Source organism: Anguilla anguilla, chromosome 19, assembly GCF_013347855.1.
Source record: "Anguilla anguilla isolate fAngAng1 chromosome 19, fAngAng1.pri, whole genome shotgun sequence".
In the NCBI taxonomy this organism is placed as follows: domain Eukaryota; kingdom Metazoa; phylum Chordata; class Actinopteri; order Anguilliformes; family Anguillidae; genus Anguilla; species Anguilla anguilla.
The window spans coordinates 7706192-7734186 of record NC_049219.1 but is presented as its reverse complement, the minus strand read 5'-3'; the positions used below and the strand labels follow the sequence as shown (position 1 = coordinate 7734186).

Below are 27995 nucleotides of genomic sequence, written 5' to 3'. Positions count from 1 at the left end.
TTCCTCTGCGTCGTCGTCTCCTCATTGTTGGTATTATTTTCTTTGTGGGCTTTTCATCGTTCTCCCGGCGTCCGCGTTAGCCTCCTCCGGCAGTCCAGAGACACGCAGGTTAGGTTAATCCCCGGGCATGAGTGTGTGAGTGAACGGTGTGTGAGTGTGTGTGTGAATGGTGTGTGAGTGTGTGTGTGAATGGTGTGTGTGTGTGTGTGCCCTGCCGTGGACTGGCGACCTGCCCAGGGTGTATTCCTGCCTCTCGCCCAATGCATACAAAAATAAGCGTGTTACACATTGGATGGATAGATGGATGCATTATTATTATTATTATTATTATTATTATTAATAAGAGGGAAGCAGGTATTTGCTGAGCCGTTCTGGTGAAGGTGGTTACTTAGGCACAACAGCCCTGCCTACAGCCTTGAGCAGGAGTGGAACACCTTCCCGAATAAAACTGCGATTAAAAAAAAGGAGTCTCCACAGACTCCTTAGACGTCGTTCTCAAACGCTTCTAAAATTGAGAAACCCCCCCCTCCCCCCCGCTCCCTCCCTCCCTCCTCCACAGTCAGTGAAAACCCTTCTGCCTGGCGGAGAGGAACACCAAAGCATCAGGGGGGGGGGAAATGATAAGCCCAGCTTTCCGTGCAAAAATGAAATTATTTCTCCTTTGGTGATGGATGGTGCTCTAAAGAAGAGAGAGAGGGAACGATAAAGAAGAAGAAAGAAGAAGAAGAGGAAAGAACTTCAAAGAGCATAAATTTCGGTTCCCGTCTGGGAGAGGGGCGGCGAATCGAGCCGCGTGTCCCCGCACCACCCGGCCCGCGATGACGACATTCCGAGGGACGCCCAGACGCAAGCAGGAAGTGATGTCATCAAAGAGAGTCCAACAGCTTCCCCCCATTGCGGGCTGGCTCGCCGTCCATTACCGACGGTCTCGTTCTTTGAGGAGGGAGATACTAGCCTTCCTGTGTGGAGATAACAGCAGGAAGCGGAGAGACGTGCTGCTGTCTGTCCGAGAGGAACAGGGAGGGGGGGGGGGGGGGTGTAGGGGAGAACTATTATTGAAAGAAACAAGTTTTCAACTTAAGATTCAGTTTCGTTTCTCCAGCGCGGCTGCCTCTCCTCCATAATGGATGAGCCTCAAAATCCAGGCAGGAATGTGGGAGAGAGAAAAAAAAAAAAAACCTTCAACACTTTGTGCTGTTTCCCCTGCATGAATTCTCCGGGGCGGCAGTGCAGTATGATGGGTAAGGAGCTGGTCTCGCAACCTAAAGGTCACAGGTTTGATTCCCCCAGGTAGGGCACTGTTCAATTCTCAGGTAGGACGCTTGAGCAAGGACCTGCATTGCTTCAGTATATATCCAGTTGAATAAATGGATGCAATCTAAATGCTATGTAAAAATGTTGTGCAAGTCGCTCCGGATAAAAGCATCTGCTAAATGCCTGTGATTTCCTGTTTTCTTTTTTGCAACCCTCCTCTCACTATTCGATCAGCCCCTCCCTGTCCCGTAGCTTCAGTCTCTTGCTGTTCAGGTTATGTCTCCAAGGGAACAGTGGCTGTGTCTCGCCTAGGAATCGAACCTGCTACCCTCTCAGGCCCACCTCAGTTCCCCAACAATAACACAGCATGGCGGTCTTGTGCCGTACACGCACATAGTGTGTGTGTGTGCATTTACCTTGTGCTTTATAATTTTTAATTGCGCACTACATGCATGCAACACACACAACACAGCAAACGTACACCATGGGGACCATTGTCCCTGCAACGCACATACATACACACAACACACACTGTACACATACAGTACACACAACCCAATGTCCCCAGAACACCCATACACACACACAACACACACTGTACACACACAGTACATGCAACCCAATGTCCCCACAACACACATACATACACACAACAAACACTGTACACATACAGTACACACAACCCAATGTCCCCACAAGGCACACACATACATACACACAACACACACTGTACACACACAGTATACACAACCCGCTCCCTCTGAGATATAAGATGCACTATTCCTGCTCCCTCACTATACATCAGTGTTAATCTGCCTGCAACCCTGTCGCCCTGTCATTATAGCTTTTCCGCAGCTATGCCCATGCGTGTGTTTGTGTGTGAGTGCGTGTGTGTGTGAGTATGAGTGTGTATGTGTGTGTGTATGTGAGAGTGTGTATGCGAGTGTGTGAGCGTGTGTGAGTGAGTGTGTTATTGTGTGTGTATGTTTGTGTGTCTGTGTATGTGTGAGTGTGTATGCGAGCATGTGTCCGTGTGTGTGTGTGTATGTGAGAGTGTGTATGCGAGTGTGTGAGTGTGTGTGTGTGTATGTTTGTGTGTCTGTGTATGTGTGAGTGTGTATGCGAGCGTGTGTCAGTGTGTGTGAGTGTGTGAGCGTGTGTGTGTATGCGAGTGTGTGTCCGTGTGTGTGCATGTGTGTGTGTGTATGCGAGTGTGTGTCCATGTGTGTGTGCGTGCGTGTGTGTGTGTGTATGCGAGTGTGTGAGTGTGTATGTGCGCGTGTCAGGCACTCTCTGCCCTGGCGGCAGAGCCGTACAGATGTGTCACATGACCAGGAAGAGGACGCTGAGAGAGGGGGGCTGGCACTGACTCAGAGCTCTGAAAAGATCTTACAGGGATTTACATAACAAAGGCCCCGGGGCGCAGCTCGGCAGACAGCAGCTTAATACAACCGCTTCATTTCATCTTCTAATTCCTCCCCCTGCGTCTGGCAACCCAAAACGCACGTCTGCCGTCAGAACGGCGCACCTTCGAACGAAAACGACACGCCAGGTCATTTACGAAAACGCAGCAATTCCACCACGCGGAAGACGTACCAGGTCTACAATTAGCGTTAAGTACCTGCTAAAGAAATGCCTGCCTTTTTGTCACTGGCACCAAGAAAATCTTGTCTTGTTTTTAAACTTTTCTTTCAAACTTTTCCTGCTAAACTTTATTTTTCTCTCTCCCCAAATTTGGGATGGCCTATTACAGTTCGAGTTCACCGTTCATACCGCTGAAATAAGGGTTGCCAGGTGCTGCTTCTTTTCAGCTTTTGGGGTGGGATGGGGGGTTAATGTCGAGTCGTTCTTGCGCAAGACAACAGGGGGGGGGGAGGGGTTCAGGCCAGGGTTGCCTGTGAAGCGTATTGTGACAATTGCTGCGAAATACGCTATATACAAATACAAATTTGAGCGTTGAGAACTCAGCTGAAACCATCTCGGGCAGCACAGGCTGGTTCAAGCAGGAACTTTCAGCGGGGGGGCTATGGCATAAACGGCTGCAGCCATCTCTGCCGGTAAAATGGATCTTTACCGTCAAAGCGCGAACGCAACGACAAAGGAAACCTAAATGCCGTCATCCAGAAATTAATATTTTAGGAGGGGGGGGGGGGCTGGAAACCCGTCCGTGCCGTCTGCTAAACGCACGCAGCGGGACTGCTATTTTTAAACGCGCTTTCCATAGCAACATAATTGCACGTTATAATTTAATTATGGGATGTCATAATGGCCCAAAAGAAGGGGGAAAAACACTTTCCACGTGCAGGTGTTACTAAGCAATGTGACTCAAAATTATAAAGCGGCGTGTTTTAATTATAAATCTCCGTGACCGATACAAAGGTAGACGTTATCGTATTAATTATGAAATTGTGCAAAGACGGTCTGGGAGCAAGTGGTATTTTCATAAACCAGGCTTTCGCTTATGAATTGCTTTGATGAAGCGGTTTGCTGGGGGTTGGTTTTGACTGAAATAGGCTACAGGTGGTCGTGATAATGCAAAGAAAACTGTTGATGAGTACTCAAACAGGATGACGTCGTCTTTCTCTATCACCATGGAAACACTGGCAATGAATCAGTGCTCGGATTTCTAACAATCCTGTGCAGACAGTGTATGTAGTTCTGTTGATCGAAGGTAGAGACCACAATGTCCAGTGTCCACAGGTATACACTAACACCATCCAAAGCCCTGAACACAGTTCTACACTAACACTGTCCAAAGCTCTGACAGTCCTACACTAACACCGTCCAAAGCCCTGAACACAGTTCTTCACTAACACTGTCCAAAGCCCTGAACACAGTTCTTCACTAACACTGTCCAAAGCCCGGAACACAGTTCAACAGTAACACTGTCCAAAGCCCTGACACAGTCCTACACTAACACTGCCCAAAGCCCTGACACAGTCCTACACTAACACTGTCCAAAGCCCTGAACACAGTTCAACAGTAACACTGTCCAAAGCCCTGACACAGTCCTACACTAACACTGTCCAAAGCCCTGAACACAGTCCTACACTAACACTGTCCAAAACCCTGAACACAGTCCCACATTAAGATCGCCCCCGACAACTGCTGTTGCTTCTTCTGCACGTCAGTCCCATTGGTGATCACTCCACCCGCCCCCCCCCACTCCGCCCCCCCCCCCCCCCCCACCCGGCCCCACCCACGCTTCTCCGTATCCGCCCGGTGACGGACGTCGTCTAACCCTCCGGCCGGACGGGTTGCCGAGGAGGTTTCGTCTCTGACATTCGCCGTTAGCGTCCGGCTCAATCTGTTTGCCCATCTCTCCCAGGAAACTGGCAACCTCTCGGCCCCTCTTCTCCATTCAATCCCCGCCATCCCAACACCGCCCGCGCGCTCCCTGACGGCCGGGGAGACAGAACGTTCCGGAACGAAAACTCACTCGGGGCGCCCGCGACGGAGAAACGCCGTCGAAAACATTCGGCGGAAACCCAGGTCTTCGAAAATTACGAATTCGGTATTCCCCGGGTATAACCGGAGCGAAATAATTCATTTCAAACGATGTATTATTTATCGTGCCATTTTTATCTGGGGCGTACGCAGCTCGTATCGTCCCGCTGGAGGCAGGGGAAACGTGGGAGCGCGATTTTCAACTCCAGACGGCCGTCCGCAGCGATTTCGTGAAAGCCGCCTCGGTGACTTAGCGGTTAGCGTCCCGTCGGCATATCGGATAGCCACGCCAGCTCTCTGAAGGAGGCAGCTAACCTTGACGTTTTTTCAGGGTCTCTGACTCTGTCTTTTAAATCTTGTTGCGATTCAATTTATTCTAAACCTAACACCTTTCAGCCTTATCTATCTATTTCTTTACCGATACACTTATTATGTAAATGACTTTGTGCACCACGCAACAAAAGTGCTGTTACACAAAGTAAAAGCATGTACACGTGCACATTTTACACACATACATAAACACACACACACACATGCAGATACAGTATATTTTTTTACATTACGCCAGCGTGCACACCTATATTACACACATAAATGCACTCGCTCTCTCTCTGCCATGACGGTATACACAGGAGCCCTACATTCAGGAGCTTACAGTGCCATCTGAAAGTGTAGAGATGTAGTAGAAAATCTTTGCAGAAAGAGTAGAATATAGATGCCCTAGATTTCTCCAAGCAGCGCTGAGCTCTGTTCGTTTCTATTTGCTCTGCACTTTGGGGAGAGCTTGCGTCTGACTGAAGTGTGATCAAGAGCGGCAGTGTGGTGCTTTCAGAACCGCTGGTATCAGAAGCACAGAGCAAGGGCCTTCCGGCCTGGGATCCGCCAGGGATGGCAAGAGCACACACACGCGCACCTCACACGCAAAACGCACGCACACACGCGCACCTCACACGCAAAACGCACACACACACGCGCACCTCACACGCAAAACGCACGCACACACGCACACCTCACACGCAAAACGCACGCGCACACGCGCACCTCACACGCAAAACACACGCGCACACGCGCACCTCACACGCAAAACGCACACACACACGCGCACCTCACACGCAAAACACACACACACACGCGCACCTCACACGCACACACGTACACCTCACACGCACACACACGCACCTCACATGCAAAACACACGCACACACGCGCACCTCACACGCAAAACACACGCACACACGTACACCTCACACGCAAAACACACGCACACACATACACCTCACACGCAAAACACACGTACACCTCACACGCAAAACACACGCGCACCTCACACGCAAAACACATGTGCACACGTACACCTCACACGCAAAACACACGCGCACCTCACACGCAAAACACATGTGCACACGCGCACTTCACACGCAAAAAAACAAGCTGGATGAGTGTTTACGTACAGGTGTGTGCATACTCGCACGTGCATACTTATGTGTTTAAGAGAGGGGACATTTTAAATATGAATGAATCGTCTGTTATTTTACGCAAAGCTCGTGGATTTTTCTTTGCCCGTGTTAATTAACAGGAGTCTGAACACCAATCGAAGCAACTACGTGCCGAGAGACGACCTCACCGCCAACAAAAAAAAAATGTTAATAAAAAACGAACAAAAAAAAACAATCCCGTATGTCGTGCGACACGGACCAGCATGCATCTGGCTCCCCTTCATTGGCGACAGAGTACAGGTGTCTGATTCTAAACAGCCAAGTCACATCGTAAACTGAACTTTTTTATGTGTATGACCCTAGGGTTTCTTCAGAAGCCCTAAAAGGATCAAAAGCGAGGCTTTTCTGATTTCATCAGAGCAGCTGCAGATGGCAAACTGTTTATTTTTGCGATGCCAGTGACTCAGCCACCGTCCCTCTCCCCCTCTCCCTAATCAGCGAATTTGCATATGGCAGCTTCACCGACCTTTGACTTCGCAAAGCCTGACTCTGCAACACAGCGGCAACGGAGACTGCTCCCCTCTGAGGCAGCGCCCAGTAAAATGTCCATCCAGTGTTAGTTCAACTCTAAACCGTGTTAACTCCACTGCAGCAATTGGTCCCACTCTGAGTGATCCAAGTTCCCTGCAACCAAAGATTGGGCGAGCTACCAAAGATAGGCTTAGCTGCCATCCGCACCTCACTGTGGCGCTGCCAAAGGTGGGAGGAGCAACCAAAGATGGGTGTGGCCCCTAGCCCCCCCCCCCGCGGTAGCTCCGTTCGGGGGGTCCTTCTCCCCGAATCCGGTCCGACCGGCCGAAGAGCGGACGGCTCGTCCCCGGCGCCCCGGACGGGGACGGCGTCTGTCAGGTGCGCGGGGAAGTAAGACCGTGGCTTGGAGGATTTCGTTTTTTCGTCTCCAGGTTCCTTCCCTCTCCCTCCCTCCCCACCATCCACCCCCCCGCGGGGAAACCGCCAGTCGTGCCAACTCGTGTCACATTCGGTCGCTGCTCTGCTAGTAACACCGAGGCTGAAAGGTGTGTGTGTGTGTGTGTGTGTGTGTGTGTGTGTGTGTGCCTCCAGGGCACCTTCCTGACAGCCAGAGAATCTTTTACACCCGACAGGCAGGGCAGCAGCAGGGGGGAGAACGTGACGGCGAAAAGACACGAGGGTGGAATAAAGCACAATGAGGAGAACAGGCCATTCAGCCCATCTAGAGCATAAGAATACATACTGAGGAGAACAGGCCATTCAGCCCATCTAGAACATAAGAATACATACTGAGGAGAACAGGCCATTCAGCCCATCTAGAGCATAAGAATACATACTGAGGAGAACAGGCCATTCAGCCCATCTAGAGCATAAGAATACATACTGAGGAGAACAGGCCATTCAGCCCATCTAGAGCATAAGAATACATACTGAGGAGAACAGGCCATTCAGCCCATCTAGAACATAAGAATACATACTGAGGAGAACAGGCCATTCAGCCCATCTAGAGCATAAGAACACATACTGAGGAGAACAGGCCATTCAGCCCGTCTAGAACATAAGAATACATACTGAGGAGAACAGGCCATTCAGCCCATCTAGAGCATAAGAACACATACTGAGGAGAACAGGCCATTCAGCCCATCTAGAACATAAGAATACATACTGAGGAGAACAGGCCATTCAGCCCGTCTAGAACATAAGAATACATACTGAGGAGAACAGGCCATTCAGCCCATCTAGAGCATAAGAATACATACTGAGGAGAACAGGCCATTCAGCCCATCTAGAGCATAAGAATACATACTGAGGAGAACAGGCCATTCAGCCCATCTAGAGCATACGAATACATAAGGAGGAGAACAGGCCACTCAGTCACATCTTGACCATGTTCCTACAGACTAGAGCATCCAGCACAGACCCAGAGCATCATTTCTGCACCCCCCCCACCCCCCCCCGGCGCAGTTTCAATGAAAATTAGGCCCCGGGGAGCCGTACTTTAGCCTCCCTTTGTTAGCCTCCCGCGCGGCCGGGCTAGCGCTCCCCGGTCGCTCCGACCTTGAGCGGCCTCGGGGTCCCCCGTGAGCGGAATCGCTAACGACGGGCGTGCGCCCCGGGTCTTCGCGCCGGGCCCCGCCCACTGCGCGGAAAAACCCCGCCTCCCCCCGCACAGTGTCCTCAGGAGCCTTTTTCCGAGAAATCCTAACGCGCTGCGCGCTGCTGCCGCTACGAGGAACGGCTCGGGCTCAGTAGCGCAGGTCTGAACTGAGACGGGCGGAAACAGGACTGCTAGCGCTTTCGAAGGCGAGGAACAGAATCAAATCACTTCTTTTTTTAAATGTAAATTTGATTCGCCCGGTTCGAAAAGCACGGCCGTACATATCAACAGCCCGCCTCGTTGCTTTGACGTCCTCCATCCGTTCCGGGCAGCGCCGGACAGGCGTGTACTAACCTTCAGAGGGCACGCCTCCTCCTCACTGGTTTACAGCAAGACTATCCCTCGTTGTGATTGGGCGCCAGGCCCATTCTGTTACAGTGTGTGGGGTTTTAACCCCTGGTGTCTTGATTCGATTCCCACAAAAACCGGCTCTCTGCATCTGGCCACCTGATCGCCCCGCTACGCCTGATTGGCCAACGGAATCCGCGGCAAAGACCAAAGCGTCTAAAAACACTACCCCCCCCCCTGCTCCTCCTCCTCCTCGCGTCCGTGCGAGAGCAGCCTCGCCACGTTCCCCCGGATCAGCGGCGGATCAGCGGCGGATCAGCGGCGGATCAGTGGCGGATCAGCGGCGCATCGCGACGAAAGGAAGCGCGCTGAAATCTTTGAAACCTCCGAACGCGGAGACCATCTGTGTGGGTTTTAAGAGCCTATTTAAAAAATCCAAGATAACTGCCGGACTCAACAGAGTGAATGGATTTCTCCTTTAAAATGGAGACACTAGAATGGGCACTGCACATATGTCAGAGTGACATCTGCAATATTAGATGCTTAGAGGTGCACTTATGAAGAGAGCTGCGCTCGCACGTTCACATTTGTGCGTAGGTGTGTGCGTGTGTGTGTGTGTGTGTGTGTCTGTGTGCGCGTGTGTAGTGCGTGTAGTGTGTAGGTGTGTGTGTGTGTGTGGTGTGTAGTGTGTGCGTGTGTGTGTGAACACAAATGCATCTCTGACAAATAAATTTTAAAAAAGGCTGCCTCTGTAGTGTCGTCGAGTCCGCGTCGCCATGGCGATCCTCGCTCGCTTTGTCTGCTCCAAGGACGCAGGTCCGGGCCCCGAGATCCGCCGGGGGGGGGGGGGTTTGGGTTGGGGGGAGAAGGCGGAGCGGGAGGAAGCGGCCCGCTCGGAATATCAACGACCACCAGACCGCCAACCCCCCCAAATCAAATCCCCCCGCCCCCACCGCACACACACTCGCTTGAGCGAACGCACAGTTACCCGCACACCATGCATGTATGGAGCAAGACGGACACACACACATACTGTACACACACACACACACACACACACACACTCAGGGCTCACGTAATCTGACACCGCTATCAACAGAATAAAATTCTAAGCACAAATGTCACAAAAGCCAATACTGACATTAAACATCCATTAGCCCGGGGGCTCTGGGCGCTCCGCAGCGGGGGGGGGGGGGGGGGGGCTGCATTTACATCAGCCGGCGCTGGATCAATGACAATTACATTCCGCGCTCCGCTTCGCGGCACACTTCAGTCTCAAACGCTGCATTACTGACCGGGATTATGTACAGACCCTGCGACGCTGGAGAATTACTGACCGGGATTATATACAGACCCTGCGATGCTGGAGAATTACTGACCAGGTTCATCTACAGACCATGTAACACTGGTGCATTACTGACCAGGCTCATCTACAGACCATGTAACACGGGTGCATTACTGACCGGGATTATGTACAGACCCTGCGACGCTGGAGAATTACTGACCAGGTTCATCTACAGACCACGTAACACTGGTGCATTACTGACCAGGATTATGTACAGACCCTGCGACGCTGGAGAATTACTGACCAGGCTCATCTACAGACCAAGTGACACTGGTGCATTACTGACCGGGTTCCTCTACAGACCATGTAACACGGGTGCATTACTGACCGGGATTATGTACAGACCCTGCGACGCTGAAGAATTACTGACCGGGTTCCTCTACAGACCCTGTAATGCTGGAGAATAAAGTAACATAATTATGCCAGTCTTTCTGCATGGCTAACTGAGTAATATTTGCATACAGTAATGAAAACTTTTATTTTGACGAGCACACTGGGATACATGTCCGCCGTTCTGCAAACAGCGACAACCGTAAGCAAATTACCCGAGGAGTTTCTCTTCCCTCAAACGCAGAGAGGAATTTTCTAGGTCATGGAAATACAAAAAAACTAACCCATTTGGTTTGTACGCTGATCTAATGTGGTACAACAGCACAGTCGTATTATTCATGTTACCTCCAACTAACCTTGTTGGGGAACCGAGAACTCAGATCTCTCTTGCAGTGATGATATAGACGTTCAAAGTGGGCGGGGAATGCGAGTGACAGTGCAGCCAATCACGTGAGGGGTGATTTGGTGACCGGAAGTAAAAAGCACATTTCAGAGGAATTTCGCCAGGAGATTGACAGCTCTAGTCTTTCTTGCAGAGGTAAAATAGGATCTTTAATGAAGTGTGTGTGTCAGGACCATGGGTTAATGCCTCATCTGAAACATCACACCTTCTACAGTGCAGTGTCCCCATCACCGTGCCAGGACATTAGATTTCTATTCGGACCAGAGGAGAGAGCGTCCTCTACTAATGGGGGACCCGTTTTATAATATACATTTTGTAAGATGGAAGTGTTTCCAGGCAACATGTTGCTAACCTGAACGTGACCCGAATAAACAGTTCCATTTGGGTACCTCAGGGGGTCTATTCAAAATTTAGGCACTTGTATTGTCACTTCCAAAGGAAGCCAAATCCCATGTGAAGGTATTATTTCTCTTTTTTTTAAAGATTTAAAAAAATATTTTCTCTGTTTTGACCCACTTGTCACAAAGAGACTCGATTTCTGGCTCTCTTTTAAGAGAAAAGAGATGAAGTTTCGGAAGACAATCCCAGCTTGCACACCTGGGCTCACTTCCGCCCTGAATTTACATTCATTTCCCAACCTGAGACAAGAAGACTCAGACCCGTGCTGTGGCACACAAACAAACAAACGGCCTACATTTCCCAGAATCCCCTCAGTTTCAATGCGGGCTCAGAAAGCGGACGTCGAAACCTCGAATCAATCATTTCGGTTTCAAATTCCCAGTAAAGTCATCGCCAATTAGATTCGATTGAGCTGCGAGAAGGAAAAGAAAATTTGAGAAATCGACGTGTTTTCAGCTCTCGAACCGAGGCCCGACAAGCTGTACTAATTCGCCGAGACGTTCCCTCTCTCGTGCCCGAGGCGATTCAAGGCGGCCCGCGTCGACCGTCGGCCCCCGGGGTCGCGGGACGCCCGCGCCGCCGCGTCTCCGATATCCTGTTTCCTGGCGACGGGGCCCGGCGGGAGGACGGATGTGGAGACGCGCGGAGCCCAGGTGAGGATCTCATTAAGAGCCGGGTTAAAGGACATTGATCGAGAGCTCGGGGGGGGGGGGGGGGTGAGCCCTCCCTTGCCGGGTAGGATAGCCGGTGGCGCGGTCGCAGAGAGGGGGGGCCGGAGGCAATAAAACAGGGATGAGGGCAGCAGTACAGTTTCAGCAACCCCAGAGTCCATTAGACAAACCAACAACAGCAACGCTGAATGTGATTGGCGGATACCTTCTCACTACTTCGTGCGATTGGAGGATACTTTCACACTACTTCCTGGCTAATGGCTGAGGGCAGCATACAACCCCCCCTCCCTCCCCCTCTCTCTGGGGGCATTAGCCAGGGGTATTAACTAAACGAGAAAAAGGCCGAACAATATTAACGGATTGATACTTCTCTGAATACCCCAGCAGAATATGAGAAGTATGGCCAAAGCAATGACCTTGGAAGGACTGGCTTCGAGAGGGAAACTGCAGTCTTTTTTCGTTGGCCGCAAAAAAACAAAAAAAAAACAAATATGCAACAACATGAACGAGTTCTTGGTTGTTCAATCGCAGCAAAGGTAGCTTCCCAAACAAATGTCAAACCCGCTTTATAAATATGTATGAGGAAGCAGTGTGCCGGCCGTGTGCTGTCACACAAAGCCATTCTTCACAAAATTGACTTGTTGTCACATTTGCATTTTCATCAGAATATTTTCTTGACAGCCCAGGCATTAGCAATCAATCGCCGCAACATCAAAAAAAAAAAAAATATGACTCGTTCGGTCTGCGAAGCAGAAAAAAGCTCACTTGCGACAGTCCTATTGATTCCCATTACAGGCAGAGCACTGCTTCCTCTGCATAATAGGGTAGCTTTCGTGGAGAGACATTCCAGGAAGTTTCCTCGCCTGGCCTAAACTCTTCCTCTCAGGCCAAATGGGCGGAGCTCCGTCATGCCACCAGCGACTCTCCCCGATTTCAACCAGTCATCGCGCTCGGCTCCGGAGAGCGGAACGCTTTCGATTGGTTCAAACAAGTCAGTGACTGACAGCTCCCTGAAGCTTCCCATACCATGGGGTTTGCGAAAGCGTCCATCACTACGTAGTAGCGTACGCAACCTCCGAGTGGTTCAGACGTCCATGTGTGTTCTTTCCGCACCCAACCAGTTCTGTCCGATCTTCGCCACTGATCTCAGCGTTAAGCGCGAGAAGGGATTCACTTCCTCGCGCGGGACAGAAGCGATCAATCTCCCGAGACGGCCGTTCCCCTTCCATCCCAGTAAATCTAAGGCTGGGATCACACAGTCAGCGATAAAAACGAACATGACAAGACATATCTTTCCTCGTTTGGCACAGGGAGGATATCAAACCTTCTGCTCAAGCCCGGAAGCCGGAGCCGGGCGGCTCGGTTATTTATGTCGGAGCGTCGACGGGGGACCGAGAAAATCCAATCAGGTCCGAAACAAGCGGACGGATCCATCACGAGACCTGTCCATCAAAGTGTCGGACCTCGAACCCTGATCAGGGATGGATGATTATTGCCTGACAAAAAATTTTTTTTTTTTTTTTTTTTTTTTTAAATGACCCCCAGCTTGGATCGAGCCATTCCGGCTCACGGCTCCATTAGCGATGCCTTGGTTGGCTGAAATATCCCAGGATTGCATAAGATGGCTCAGATCTAATTGGTTTATAAGTGTACGCGGGGCGGCCGAGGAAGTCTATTTCCAGTTCGCAGCTCGATTGCAGAAGTCTGTGGGGGCGACGATGCCGACGCTCGTAAGGAAATCGTCTGCTGCCTTTTTAAAAAAAAAAAGAATTCAGAAAAATGGAAAGTTCGACGTCTGCTGGAACAAATCGTTATTCGGGACTCGGCCGGACTTCACGCCCATATAAGGGTCTTTCCCCACCCCCCCCACCCCCCCCCCATTTTCCCTACCGTACAGTCTCAGGCTCCAATTTGCGCAACATGGCGGCACCGACAAAGTGCTCATCCCGGGCTTCAAAAACACTTTTCCCAGAGGCCATGGAGAGTCAACGGGCGACATCGCAAGACTTGGCCGTATTTTCCTCTACAGTCTATGGTTAAAAACGCACACGGGAGTATGTCTCACGCCTGTCTGAATCTGACTGCCCCCCCCCCCTCGTCCCACGCGCCCCCCCACCCCCCGCACACACACACACACACACGATAAGGGGGTGTTTGGGGGGGGGGGGTCTCATTAAATCTCATTATGACAGAGAGCCAGTAATTAACAAGGTGAGTATCAGCGGAGCACACACTGCTCTGGGCCCGGGGGAGTTTCCCGGTCGTTTAGAGACTCTCTAATTATATTAAAGACGAGAGCTGGGGGAGAGGCCCCCCCCCCACCCCCGCCACTGGGATTCACACCAATCAGCAGCTCCAGCACTTCCAGTGGAAAGTAACCAAGCTCCACATATCCAGATCGTCCAGTTATCCATAAAATACGCAATACAATATGATAACAATAGCAATAATGATAATAGTAACAATAGCTGAAAAGGCTATGATCGGAGGCATGATATGTTTCTTGTGAGGATGAATTTGGTTTTCTGTTATAGCGCCACCAAGTGGTAAGTGCTGTGTGGTCGTGTGATGTCTTGGCAATGAGTAGGATGTATGAGGTTGTTCTGGAGCACCACAATGCACGTGTGACACTAGCAACACATTTTTAAAAAATCCCCTTTCGATTTGCAGTTTCACTGGTGTAGCAGCCATCTTGTTGTATCAAAAAAATTTAAAAAGGACATGCTTTAATAATTGGCAAAAATACAGGTTTTGTCTGTGTGAGTGTGTATGAGTGTGTGTGTGTGTGTGTATGTATGTGTGAGAATTGGAGTGTGTGTATGTGCGTGTGAGAGTGTGAGTGTGTATGACTGTGTGTGTGTGTGAGTGTGTGTGTGTGAGAGTGTGTGTGTGTGTGTTGAATAATAGATGTCCTGCATGGTTCCTCGGTGCTGTGGCACGGCGGCGGCGGCGGCAGCTCTGGGAATGGCGGATGAATATTGATGTTTCCGGAACAATCTCTGCTCTCTCCCGCCCACCTCCAGCCCTGTCCCTTCTCTCTCCGGGGCCACGGCGGGAACTGTACTCACGCCCGGCTCCCCTCGAGCGCCCGGGAGCAGAGGCCGCGGAACGAAAGAAAGCACGAAAAGGAAATAAAGAAAAAAAACGCCGCGATAGAAATCAAGGAAACGCGTCGGGCGAACGGAAAACAGCGATAGGAACGATAGAATAGAACAAGAGCGTCCGAAAACCGGGCCCGATATCTACAGGCCGGGCTTTCCGGGGCCCCAACGGGGAGAAAAGGCCCGTCCCTGTCTGTGAGTCCCGGACTCTGGGGGGGGGGGGGGGGGGGGTAAGCGGTCGGGGGGGGCTCGCCGTTTCCTCCAAGCGCTTCGCCGAGGACGAGCGCACACTCCGAATCCTCCGGGCGGACCCGAACTGATTTTTCGAGGGGCCCGCGGCGGTGCTCTGCGGGGGTCTGGGGCGGTGGGTTGACGCACGGCGCTGAGTCGGAGCCGCAGAGTCGCGACGAGCGTCGCTTAAATTATTATTTCGCGTCCATAAGAGGGGTGGGAAAAAAGAGAACTCGGCCAATCGGCGGCAGATATCAGCTTTGTTTTTTCCACCGCCGGTGCCGTTGTCGGGGGCGACGTTCTCGGAAACCGCGCGCCGCCACCCGACGTTTCCGGATTCGGGGGAGGGACGCGTGCGGTTAATTACGAAACGAATCGCGGTCGTTCGAAGCGGGCGGGGGGGGGGGGGTTGGGGAGAGCGGTGCAATTAACCCAGACGTGGCGGGACGTCTTCGAAAAACAAGCGAAGGCTTTAATTCCTGGGGCTTAGCGGCTAATTATGAGGTGCCGGCGGGGCTGGGCGGGCCGGGGTGGGGGTGGGGGCAGGGGGGCCTCGCTGCGGCAAACTCCGGCCCGGTTACGGCTTACTCGCTCCGTACTGTTCTACAGGGGTGCGGACAAACTGCCGTCAACAAACACGCGGCCATCTGCTGCGGGCCCAAGAGTTCAGCATACTCAGCGTGTCAGAGAGAGAGAGGGAGGGAGGGAGAGAGAAAGAGGACGAGAGAGTGGGGGAGAGAGAAAGAGAGAGAGAAGGCGAGAGCAAGGAGGGAGAAAGGGAGAATGAGAGAAAGAGGGAGAGAGCAAGAGGAGGAGAGACAGAGAGAGAAAAAGGGAGTGAGAGACTAGGGGAGAGAGAAAAGGGGAGGGGGGAGAGAGCAAGAGGAGGAGAGAGGAGAGCGAGTGGAGGTACGGAGCGAAAGATACAGGAACAGGAGTGAGTGAAAAAGGTGAGAGAGGGGAGGAGAGGGAGGGAGGGAGCGGAACAGAGGGAGTGAGAAAAACACTGTGCGTAACATTTGTCAACAATAAAAAGTGTTTGTCGAATTGCTATTTACACAAATGCACGTTATCAATTTGTGATAACTGACAGCAGCATTGTTGCTGGTATTACTTCCAAACAGTTATATTCGTGGTTGTGCAACTCAGGCACATTTAAATATGAATACAAACTGAAATGTGAGAATACAGGGAGGCAGGGAGAGAAACAAACAGAGAAAGACAGAGAGAGAGAGAGAGAGAGAGAGAGAGAGAGAGAGAGAGAGAGAGAGAGATGCTAAAGGCTCACCATATAACAGCCATAAAAACACAACTACAAGGAAACAGAAAGATGGAGAAACAAAGACTCCTCGTTCCTTGCATCCTTTCCTTCCCTCCTTAGGCTCCACCCGACCGAGGACACGAGGAAAGGACGCGAGGATGGAGGAATCGGGGAAACGCGTGCAGCACGAAGGCCAAAGGGTCAGTTTGAACCCGGGTCAGTAACGGATGAGGCAGAGGGGGAGAGGTGCATCCACGGGTTCGACAATTTATTCGCCAAAGTCAGGAGCTGACAGCGTGGTCGTTTCATACTTTTAGTTGGTGCTTTACGGCAAATATTCATGCTTTTGGTACAACGTTAAAATGAAATCCGCTTTCAGAAAGACAAAATGTTTATTCTGAGCAACAATTCGAAGGAGAGAATGGGAAATTGATTCCGACAATAGCTGATTCCGGCTCAGCATTTTATGAAAATGTTTCTTAAGATGCAAATATTAGAAACGCATACCAAGTATGTTCCATTTTCACTGTAGGTTTATAGTTGAACAAATCTGTAGACAAATGCAAGACAGAACAAATAAAGTCATAAAAGTAAGAGTCTGAGATCCTTACAGCATCAAATATCCTCCTTTCTACAGATGTACAGATATATCTCTCTCTTACACACACACACACACACTCTCTACGTCTTTGACACACACACACACTCTCTCAGACACATACACATACACACATTCTCTCTCTCTCTCTCTCTCTCTCACACACACACACACACACACACACACACTCAGACACACACATTCTCTCTCTCTCACACACACACACACACACACACACACACACACTCAGACACTCAGACACACACACTCTCTCTCTCTCTCTCTCTCTCTCTCTCTCTCACACACACACACACACACACACTCAGACACTCAGACACACACACTCTCTCTCTCTCTCTCTCTCTCTCTCACACACACACACACACACACACGCGGTCCGCCCCTACACTGTCTCACGCTCGCCGGGCGCGCTCAGTAAACGTCTGTGCGTGGCCCTCCCCCTCCCCCTGCCCTGTCTTCCCAGAGAAAAGTGGCCGCAGACGCTCGGAACAATCCGGAAGCCGGATCACTTCCAGCGCCCGCTTGGATAATTCCTCTCGTTTCCCACTGGTAGGGGAACGATTCGTGGCTTGTGTCATAAAATGGGGGACGGGTAGGGTTGTCATGGCTACGACAAGGTGGGTGGGGACCGAATGAAGGTTGCCATGGAAACCCACGGCGGGGTCAGAGGGCGGTCGGGCAAAGGGGAGGAAGTGGGGGGGGGGGGGGACGGGGGGGAACGATGAGCACGCTGCCCCGCTGACATGTCGGAGGGTCCGGAACGTTCCGGCGAGAGGGAACGCCACGTCCCCTCCTTGATCCACATCAATATCTGCCCCCCACCCCCCCACCCCCACCCAAGCTGTGTCTTCGGATCGCTTCAACAGCGGAGGTAAAAAAAAAAAAGAAGAAAACTTTGGCGGGAGACGATGAACAGCCCCGCGTAGCTGAGCTCCAAAGGCCCTCTAACACCCCTGGCCCGCGCCGGGAGGCGGGGTCAGCCGAAGCCAGCCAGGGTTCCGCAGGGCTACCGCCGCGCTCTCCCCCGCGCCGGTGACGCGGATATCCTCCGGCGGGGAGCACCGCCTGCTCCTTTCGGGAGTTCGCACCCTCTTGGAAACCACGTTAGGCGCGAGACGGTCGCCCCGGGGCTGCGGGCGTCAGGGTAACACGTTGGGCTGGAGTGGGCGAGAAGCGCGCTGCGGCTGACCCGAGAAGCACCCCAACCGGTTCAACATTCTGAATAAGGAAGTAAACAATAATAAAACTCATACGACTATGACTACGGCTACTACTGCTGCTGCTACCGCTAACACTACGGCTACTACTGTTACTACAGCTCCTACTGCTGCTACTACTGCTGCTGCTGCTACCGCTAACACTACAGCTACTACTGTTACTACAGCTCCTACTGCTGCTGCTGCTACCGCTAACACTACAGCTACTACTGTTACTACAGCTCCTACTGCTGCTACTACTGCTGCTGCTGCTACCGCTAACACTACGGCTACTACTGTAACTACAGCTCCTACTGCTGCTACTACTGCTGCTACCGCTAACACTACGGCTACTACTGTTACTACAGCTCCTACTGCTGCTACTACTGCTGCTGCTGCTACCGCTAACACTACAGCTACTACTGTTACTACAGCTCCTACTGCTGCTGCTGCTACCGCTAACACTACAGCTACTACTGTTACTACAGCTCCTACTGCTGCTACTACTGCTGCTGCTGCTACCGCTAACACTACGGCTACTACTGTAACTACAGCTCCTACTGCTGCTACTACTGCTGCTACCGCTAACACTACGGCTACTACTGTTACTACAGCTCCTACTGCTGCTGCTGCTACCGCTAACACTACAGCTACTACTGTTACTACAGCTCCTACTGCTGCTACTACTGCTGCTGCTACCGCTAACACTGCGGCTACTACTGTTACTACAGCTCCTGCTACTGCTACTACTACTACTACTGCTTCTACTTCTGCTACTGCCACTACTGTTACTACTACTGCTTCTACTTCTGCTACTGCCACTGCAACTACTGCTGATACTGTTGCTACTACTAATTGAGAAGTATTAATTTATTACTATTAATAATAATAATAACAGCAATCTTCATTCTCAGATACAGCATCTATAAAATGAGTGCAGTCACTCTCACTCACTCACGCGCCGCAGTCACACGCCGCGCGCATACCAACGCAGCTCAGCCCGCAGCCGCCGTCCTTCACCTTCAGACACGATCAAGCCGAAGCGCTCCTTAAGGGAGCGTCATGATTTTCCCGCCGAAAAGGGCGGCGGCTAACACTCGTCCGTAAGTAAAAAGCGGGGGTGGGGGGGAAGCTAATTGATTCCAGGCCGCGGACTGACTCATCGCTACCTTCTGCCCGCTCTGCCGGGTCATTCGCAGAGCTTCCCTCGGCGCAGCCAATGAGCGGTGACATCATCCGTCCTCAGGCCCTTAACCGGTGTACGGTGCGAAGGAATACACGGTCCACCGGTATTCATCCTCTTCACTTGGCCAATGAGGGCATTTCTCCAGTATTGGAACTCTGCTAATAAGAGAGATTTGTGGGCTAGATTGGAAAGATATGCTCCTCAGGCAAGCAACAGTCTTGCTCTAATTTGGCCAGGGAAGGCTAATCTTGAGAGAAAGAACTCTATGGTAAAGCAGACGAGAGTTGTGGGCTAGCTTGGGAAATTATGGTCCTCCAGCAAGCATTTACTCCATTCTAATTTTGCTAAGGAGGGCCATTTCGCAGTATAGAAACTCCGTGGTAAAGAGGCAGAGATTTGTGGACTAGTGTGGGAAGATACGGTGCTCAGGCAGGCATTTCCCCTTCTCCAATTTGGTCAAGAAGGGCTATTCCTCAGCATAAGATCTCTATGGTGAAGAGACAGATTTGTGGGCTGGCGTGGGAAGGTATGAGGGTCAACGGTGAAGAGGCAGAGAGGGCTGTGCTAGCTAGTTAAAGTATGGTCCTCCAAATCAGCATTTGTCCTTTTTTAATTTAACCAAGGAGGGCTATCCCTCAGCACAAGAGCTCTATGGTGAAAATGCACAGAGTTGTGGGCTAGCTTGGAAAAAGACGGTCCTCCATCCAGAATGACTTGTATGCTAGTCTAGCCCATGAGGGATGTTGCACAGTACCAAAACTACTATAAGTGGGAAAGAGGTAGAGAGTAGCGGGCAAGCTGGAGAAGATATGGTGCTCCTGTAAGTGTCAGTCTTACCCTAATTTGGCAAAGAAGAGTGCCCCCTACTGGCCCAAAACACCACTTCCAAAAGGAGCTTAGTTTAGGCAGTTTTTCAAGGATCCCAAAGGTGTTGGATGGGGTTGAGGTCAGGGCTCTGTACAGCCCGGTCAAGTTCTTCCACGCCGATCTTGACAAAAACCACTGCCACCCTGAAACAGGAAAGGGCCTTCCCCAAACTGATGCCACAACATTGGAAGCACAGAATTGCCAAGATTGTAACTGCATTAAGTTTTGCCTCCGCTGGAACTAAGGGGCCCAAGCCCAAACCATGAAAAACAGCCCCAGACCAAGAGGTGTCCAGAAACTTTTGGCCATATAGTGTATTTCCGTTAATATCAAGATATCAGGCCATTATAGTGTCAATGAACTCAGCACGAAGCACAGTTCATCTTTAGTGCGTGTGTCTGTCACACGTGGCCATTACTAATTTATCATATAGGACGTACAGTACATTATTAAAAATAAACTGTTGATGGTTATTCGACACTAATAGACATTAGGTAAATGTGCTATTGAGATGGTGGCCAGGTTGGCCAGTGAGCCACCAGAAACAGCTGCTAATTTGGGAGCACTGGTGATACCTGCATGGGGACTCAACCTGGAAACCCAGGCCAGATTAATATCATATTTACTAAAATGTAATAAAAACAACAGTGCGTTTGTTTTACAGTTCTATAACACAGTTATTAATACTTTATTATGCGTTTATAACAGCATCCTGGTTCTGAAGTGGCACAGAAAAGGCAAGGCCTTTTATTATATTCATCTGGTTTGCACCGAGATGCCGGTCGCTGTCCTTGGTGCTGAATCCACTCACATTGTGCAGCCAGTGAATGGGGCCCTGTATGCACTGCTTCACTTCCTGTTTAGATTGCTTGCATTCTATTCAGCTCTTTCAGTCAGAAAACGGCTCGTTTGATAGACATGAAGGCTGTGGTACATGTACGTTTAGGCACTTAGGAGATGCTCTTAAGCAGAGGTTACGGTTCTCCATACTGGGCATTCAAACGGCTGGGTTATTTGCTGAAGAAATTCAAGTGAAGCGCCTTTGCTCAAGGGGGTGCAACAGCAGTGCCTTACCTGAGCATCAAACTGGCAACCTCTGTCTTAGAAGCCCAGCTTCCTAACCACTGCTACACTGCCATCATTTGCTACAATTGTTACACGTAACGCGAATGCCTGGAACTCAAGCAATTCATGGCTCTAGACCCAAGAACATTCGGCAGTAGTTTCCAACTCTGTTCCAGGAGATCTACCGTCCTGTAGGTATTTTATTTCAACCCTAATTTGGCACATAGGGTTGGAGTGAAAACCTACAGGACAGCAGATCTCCACGAACAGGACTGAGAGCTATTGACATACAGGATGTGTTAAAAAAACAGTTCATCAATCAGTTTCATTTTCATACAGCGCTCTTCACATCAAGGTGCCCCAAGGCACCAAACAGGCAAAAGAAAACATCTTGCAAAAAGAAAAAATAATCACGAAAGCAAAACACGATTCAGTCAGTTAATTACAGGTTACATAAAAGTGCGATCTTATTAAAATGGCAGTCGGTTCTGCGTTTCAGATCTAGCCGGAAGAAAGTTCTACGGTCAGCGAGATCAGCGAGCTAATGATGGCGGTCCAGCTCACCCGCGGCGATGGCTGGGCGTCATCGGTTCACCGCGCAGGGGGGCGGACCCTCAGCATCGGAACGAAAACCGTTCGGGGAACCGAATCCCATTTTCTTTCTACATACTGTCTTCTGCTGAATCTACACCCCGCCCCGCCCCGCCCCGCCCCCCACCCCAGAAGAACACCCCCATTCCCCCGCCCCATTTCCGTAAGCGATGATGTCATCACGATACTCAACTCTCCCGGCGTCCTGGAAACGCGCACGCCGCGTGCCTGTGCGTCCGGGCGGAGCGACTCTGGCCCGTTTCTGGCCGATCTCACGTCGCCGTGACGACCTTGAGCCGAGAACTGAGGCGCATTGCTTCAGCCCTGACAAAATAATGCCCGTCTCTTTCTCACGTACACCCCCTGGTCTCCATTCTCTCTTTCTCTCTCTCGCCCTCCCTTTCTCTCTCTCTCTGTCCATCTCTGCCCATCTCCATCATTCTGTCTCTCTCCCCCTCTCCCCCCCTCCCTCCCTCTCCATCTCTCCTTCCCTGTCTCTCTCTCTCCCCTCCCTCCCTTTCTGTCTCTCCCACCCTCTCTCTCCCTTCCTCCCAATCTCTCTCCCTCTCTCTCTCTCTCCCCCTCTCTCTCTCTCTCTCTCTCTCCGTCCCTCTCACTCCCTCTCCATCCATCTCTGTCTCTCTCCCCGTCTCCCTCCCTCTCTCGGCGTGTTCTAATCGAATCGCCGCACACCTCCAGCGCCGGCGCGTAAACGATCCCCCGCCTCGACCGAACGGCGCGGGCTCAGCCGGCCGGAGGGCCATAAAAAGACCGTTAAATCTTCTCTTCGGGGCCGTGCTGCGCCGTGCTGCGCCATCACTCCGCGTTAGGAAAACGCTTTTCCAGCCCATCTCCATAAATTTCCAACGGACGTTCGAAGCGAAAGCAGCTACTCGGAGCAAATTCGCTAATCGCTTTTTTTTTTTTGGTTTAAGGCGACGCAAACGTCATCGCCGGATCTCGGTTCGGAACGTTCGGAAACGGCGTCTAGGCGTTCAGGTGAAATGCCGGCCACGTTCGGCGGGAGAGCGAAAGTTTTCGAGCCGCCTAGGACGTCCCCCAGTCTACATCCAGGTAAAGCTAGTAGAGCTATGTTGGGGTTAACCTGGTCTGCTTTATGTCCAAACATCTCTCAGCCAAGTTTTTTTTTACCTCTCTAGATTCCGGCTTTTTGTTCACTGGGATTTGAGCCCTTTTTGTTTCTTCAAGTCTGTGGAGCAGTAAAAAAAAAATAAATATGAAAAATCTATCCGGCTAGCGTCGCCTTAAACTAATTCCACTGTGCTCTCAGACGCCCGGGCTAGATGTTCAGATCCCTGAAGTCCCTGACTACGGTTGTCGCGGAAAGAAAAGGGGAAAAAGCAAACTCAGACGGAAGGAACAAAAAGGTAACGAGACAGCCTCTGACTAATAGCACAGCCGACCGGTTCTGGATTGGCTGCTTCACAAAGGCCACCGCGCCGCTAAGTCAACTCTGCCGTCGCTAAACCCGCTAGCGGCACTTAGCGTTCATAATCACGCTGTCCTTTCGTAGCTTTTTTTTTTGGGGGGGGGGATTTGGAAACAAAAGGAGAAAACGACTGAGCCGGGGTGGGGCGGGGTGGGGCGGGGTGGGGTGCGGTGGGGTGAGGGGGAAGAGGAGGGGCCGCAGGAGAGCAGATTCGTATTGGAGTTTCACGCCACCTTGCGCCCCTTGATCATTACGCCAGATGTTTACGTGATCTGACATTTTAATAAAAAAGAAAAATGTAATTATGAACTTACAGCTGCGAACTTTGCGCGCATAGTCGGCCAAAACCGCTTCCCCCCCCCCCCGCGGTCTGAGAGAACGGCCGCTGCTCTCTCTGCCGCGGGTTACAACCCCGAGCCCAGGACAACGGGACGGGAGCAAACGCTAGCGTAGCCACGCGTTCCCCCGACTGTTCGGGAAGGGAGAACGCGCGAGGTCCGCGGTGTGGGGGCGGAGCCCGAAGCCGGCCGCGGCGCTTCAGCCGAAGCGTACTAGCGGCGGCGGTGTTGGCAGCAGGTTCCTGCGTTTGCGACCTTCTTTGGGGGGGTGGGGAGGGGGGGCCCACACAATATATCTTGTTCCCGGCTTGAGAATTCATGGCTGCGGCCCTGGCTGGATCGTCTCCGGCTTGTCGGTTATGGACGATCCTGAATGGCCTGCTTTCGGCATAATAATAATAATAATAATAATAACAATAATAATCCATCTTGTGGGAAAAAAAGTCACGCGTTGCAACCAGTGTAGTGTAGGAGACGTCAGGACTGTTCTTGTTTTAAGGTGACAAAATACTGGCCAGTAATTTGCGGGACTTTGGTTAAACAAATTTCCCGCTATTATAAAACACACAATTTTAATCCATCTGCTACCCGCACCCCCCCCACCCCCCCACCTCACCCCCCGCCCCCCCATGGACACGAACACGAAGCCCTTCTGAAGAAGGAAAGGCGCGAAACCAGAACGCCGCGTTAGAATAGCCCCGCCCGCTACGGAGGACACCGCCCACGTCCTCAAACGGCCATGTTGCGTTCTGGAGATAAACACGATGTACGACGAAAGAGGAAAAAGCCTGCTGAAGAACCACCCGGTACGGTTTTAACATGTTAGAGAGTACGTTATCTACAAAATGAAAAAAGTGTGCCGCAAACAGCAGTGTCTATGGCAGACCTAACACTGCGGTCGCACAGCAAGCACAGCGTCAACCGCAAAACCCAAAAACGGCGTTTTAAAGCCAACATCACAGGAACAGCGCCTACACTATTAAAACAAAAACCCGCAGAAGCACGACGGCAACTTGCTTTTAGATTAAAGCACAGGGCCAAGACAACCGTCTACACCTGGCTTCAACACCGAGGTTGCAAAACGCAATTTTTTTCCACGCGAGTCCTACGTCGCAAGGACCGCTTCACACATTTCCCCGCACCTGTTGTTCCTCAACGCACCGCGATGGATACAAGAACCCTGTCCAAGTTAACTTCGGTAAACACTTCAGCTGTTGAGTAAGGAGACCTGGCGCACGGATATTTGGCACGTTCCACGAACAGAACGAGGCAGAACCGACGTTCGGACGTCCGCAACAATCTTCCCCGTCAAACGCACCAGAACCACAACAGGAGATTTGTTGTACACAGGCGACGGTCCCCACAAGGTTCCGTTTTGCACACGGCAACGAATACCGACGAGGTTTCTTCGTTCCTTCAGATAAAACCCGCAACTGACCTCAGCTTTTCGTACGTCAGAGATTTTTTTTTGGCCAGTGACTACTTCCAGGTCAAGGGGGGGTCAAGCGCGAAAAGGGCCCCAGGCTGACTCACAGGGAATGGTCCGGAGGTAGAGGTTGTCCCGGATGATCTGCTGCAGCTCGTGGTCCAGCGAGCCCTTCTGGAAGCGGAGGTTGAGGTAGTGGCGGAGGTCTTTGTCCACGACGCCCCCTGCAGGACAGAAGAAGAAGAAGAAGAAAAAAAAAAACGCTGTTAGCCACTGTAAAAAAATCTCAAAAGCAAGGGCCCTTTTAAGCCCCTCGTCCCAGGAGGCCGCGGGGCGGGCTGGTTTTTTTTTTGCTCGCGTTGCAGGCGAGGGCGACGGCGACGGCATCGGCTGCTTATTCAGACTCGGTAGCGAACGGAAAGTGTAGCATCCTAATTAGAGCACAGCGCGTCAAGCTAATTTGCCAAGCTCGTTTGACACCCGGGCTCTTCGGCGGGATTGAACATAAAATTGCAACCGTAATTATTTTCTTTTTAAACGGTACAAAAGTTATGAGAGCGAGCTGACAAATCACATCTTTTTTCTTTTTCTTTTCTTTTCTTTTTTCAGCTTTATTGGACAGAACGGGGCGAGGAGGCGGAGGAACGGGGAGCGAGAGAGAGAGAGAGGGACAGACGACGCGACAACCGTCGCGCGGCGGGGATTCGAACCGCCGACATCGCGGCTCGCAACGAGACGGCACAGACGGTGCTCGACGAGGCTACGCCGAATCTCATCTTCGGTGGTTTCGAGCGGTTCGTCCCGCTTATAGCCCAGCCTCTCTCTCTCTCGGGGCCAAACCGGTCACCAGGTTTTGACACAACGGCAGAAACCGGCAGAGGCCCGGAGTTAGCCTCCAGGAAAGGCCCGATTCGGGCGGGGCTCCAGGAGACCCGCCCACGACGCTCCCGTACGGAGCGGAGCGGAGCAGAGCCAGCGAGCGCTCACTCCCCAGCACAGACAGACAGCTGAAGCTCCATCACCAGGACGTATGAGTGCGCCATTAGCTAACAGGCCATTTAGCCAATGTAGAATATAAGACATAAGAATACACAATGAGGAGAACAGGCCATTCAGCCCGTCTAGAGCATAAGAATACATACTGAGGAGAACAGGCCATTCAGCCCATCTAGAACACAAGAACATAAGAACACATACTGAGGAGAACAGGCCATTCAGCCCATCTAGAACACAAGAACATAAGAACACATACTGAGGAAAACAGGCCATTCAGCCCATCTAGAACATAAGAACATAAGAACACAATGAGGAGAACAGGCCATTCAGCCCATCTAGAGCATAAGAACATAAGAACACAATGAGGAGAACAGGCCATTCAGCCCATCTAGAACATAAGAATACATACTGAGGAGAACAGGCCATTCAGCCCATCTAGAACATAAGAATACATACTGAGGAGAACAGGCCATTCAGCCCATCTAGAGCATAAGAATACATACTGAGGAGAACAGGCCATTCAGCCCATCTAGAACACAAGAACACATACTGAGGAGAACAGGCCATTCAGCCCATCTAGAGCATAAGAACACAAGAATACATACTGAGGAGAACAGGCCACTCAGTCCATCTAGAACATAAGAACATAAGAACACAATGAGGAGAGCAGGCCATTCAGCCCGTCTAGAACATAAGAAAATAAGAATACATACTGAGGAGAACAGGCCATTCAGCCCATCTAGAACATAAGAATACATAGTGAGGAGAACAGGCCATTCAGCCCATCTATGTCCATCATTTACCAACAGACTAAAGGGCATCCAGCACTGCATCATGCCTGGCCTTGAACACCCCAAAGATCCTCCACCTGCCTGTACTACATGACCCAGGAGGACTTTCCAAGCACTGACAATTCCCTGCTCAAACACCATCTGTGTATGTTCTCCTTTAGTGAATTTGTCCCCGTGTTCTGCTGAGAGAACCCACCATGAATACTAAGGGGCCGCCATTTACTTCATACGTGTCAATTCCCGTGATGTCAGAAACCACGAACGCGTTTAATAAGAAGCGTTCGCTCCTCACCCACATCAACAGTAGCGGTGATACACTAGCTCATTTGCATATTCCCTCCCATAACCCCCCCCGGCCCCCCGGCTGCGGTGACATCGCCGCCTCGGGCGGACGCACGCGCGCGCGTCAGAGACGAGGGCCGGCGGCGGGCCGACGACAGAGCGTTTCCTCGAAGCTGGCGGCGGCGGCGGACGTCGAGAAAAAAAAAAAAAACATCTTAAGGCGGCGGAGAGCCGGTTGTCATCCCAGTCACAGACGCGCTGCTCACCGTCCAGATTCACACGCAGACCGCTCCGATTCACAGCTCCCGACGCTCCTTCACGCCGCCGTGCGCGCTGCAGCCATGTCAACGCTCTTTACGGTGTAAATGCTATAAACGCGCCTGCGATTGCAAACGCGACTCGCGCCGGGCCGGGGCAAATCCTAATCCGGTTCACGCGAGAACGTCGTTCGATCGACACTTCGCCAAAAAAACGTGCCGTTGGAATCTACCCTTCAGGCGTTCTGGCACGCTGCGCCTGGATTTAAACTCGTCTCGCTTGCTGTTTCAGAATCTGGCCTTAAATGAGCCAAGAGAACGTTGCGTTAAGCGCGAAAGCGAGAAAACGGAATCGCCGAACGTAGCGGATTAAAAAAAAGTCTACGCCCGGTTTTTTTTTCTCCCCCCGTGAGAAATTCCTCTCCGGCGTGCGTTCAGACGGGAGCGTTAAGCAGGCGGAGCGTTAAGCAGGCGGCGCGTTCAGACGGCCGAGCGCACGGACGGAATGCAAAACCGGCGACCGCGACGAAAAAAGAGACGCGGGAGGAAAAAAAAAAAAAAAAACGTTCGTTTTGCG

At 51.4% G+C, this 27995-nt stretch overlaps 1 protein-coding gene and 1 long non-coding RNA gene across 4 annotated transcripts in view; one reads left to right on the top strand and one right to left on the bottom strand.

Moving 5' to 3' along the window:
• The window catches only part of LOC118219326, a 285113-nt gene that overhangs the window by 171388 nt on the left and 85730 nt on the right, over positions 1-27995 (top strand). The window lies entirely within an intron of this gene.
• LOC118219253 (membrane-associated guanylate kinase, WW and PDZ domain-containing protein 2-like) overlaps positions 1-27995 on the bottom strand; it is a 159710-nt gene that overhangs the window by 83657 nt on the left and 48058 nt on the right. For all 3 annotated transcript variants that reach the window (XM_035402270.1, XM_035402271.1, XM_035402272.1), the window contains one exon: positions 25200-25316. In XM_035402270.1, coding sequence (XP_035258161.1) covers positions 25200-25316 — 117 coding nt within the window. The remainder of the gene's footprint in view (positions 1-25199; positions 25317-27995) is intronic.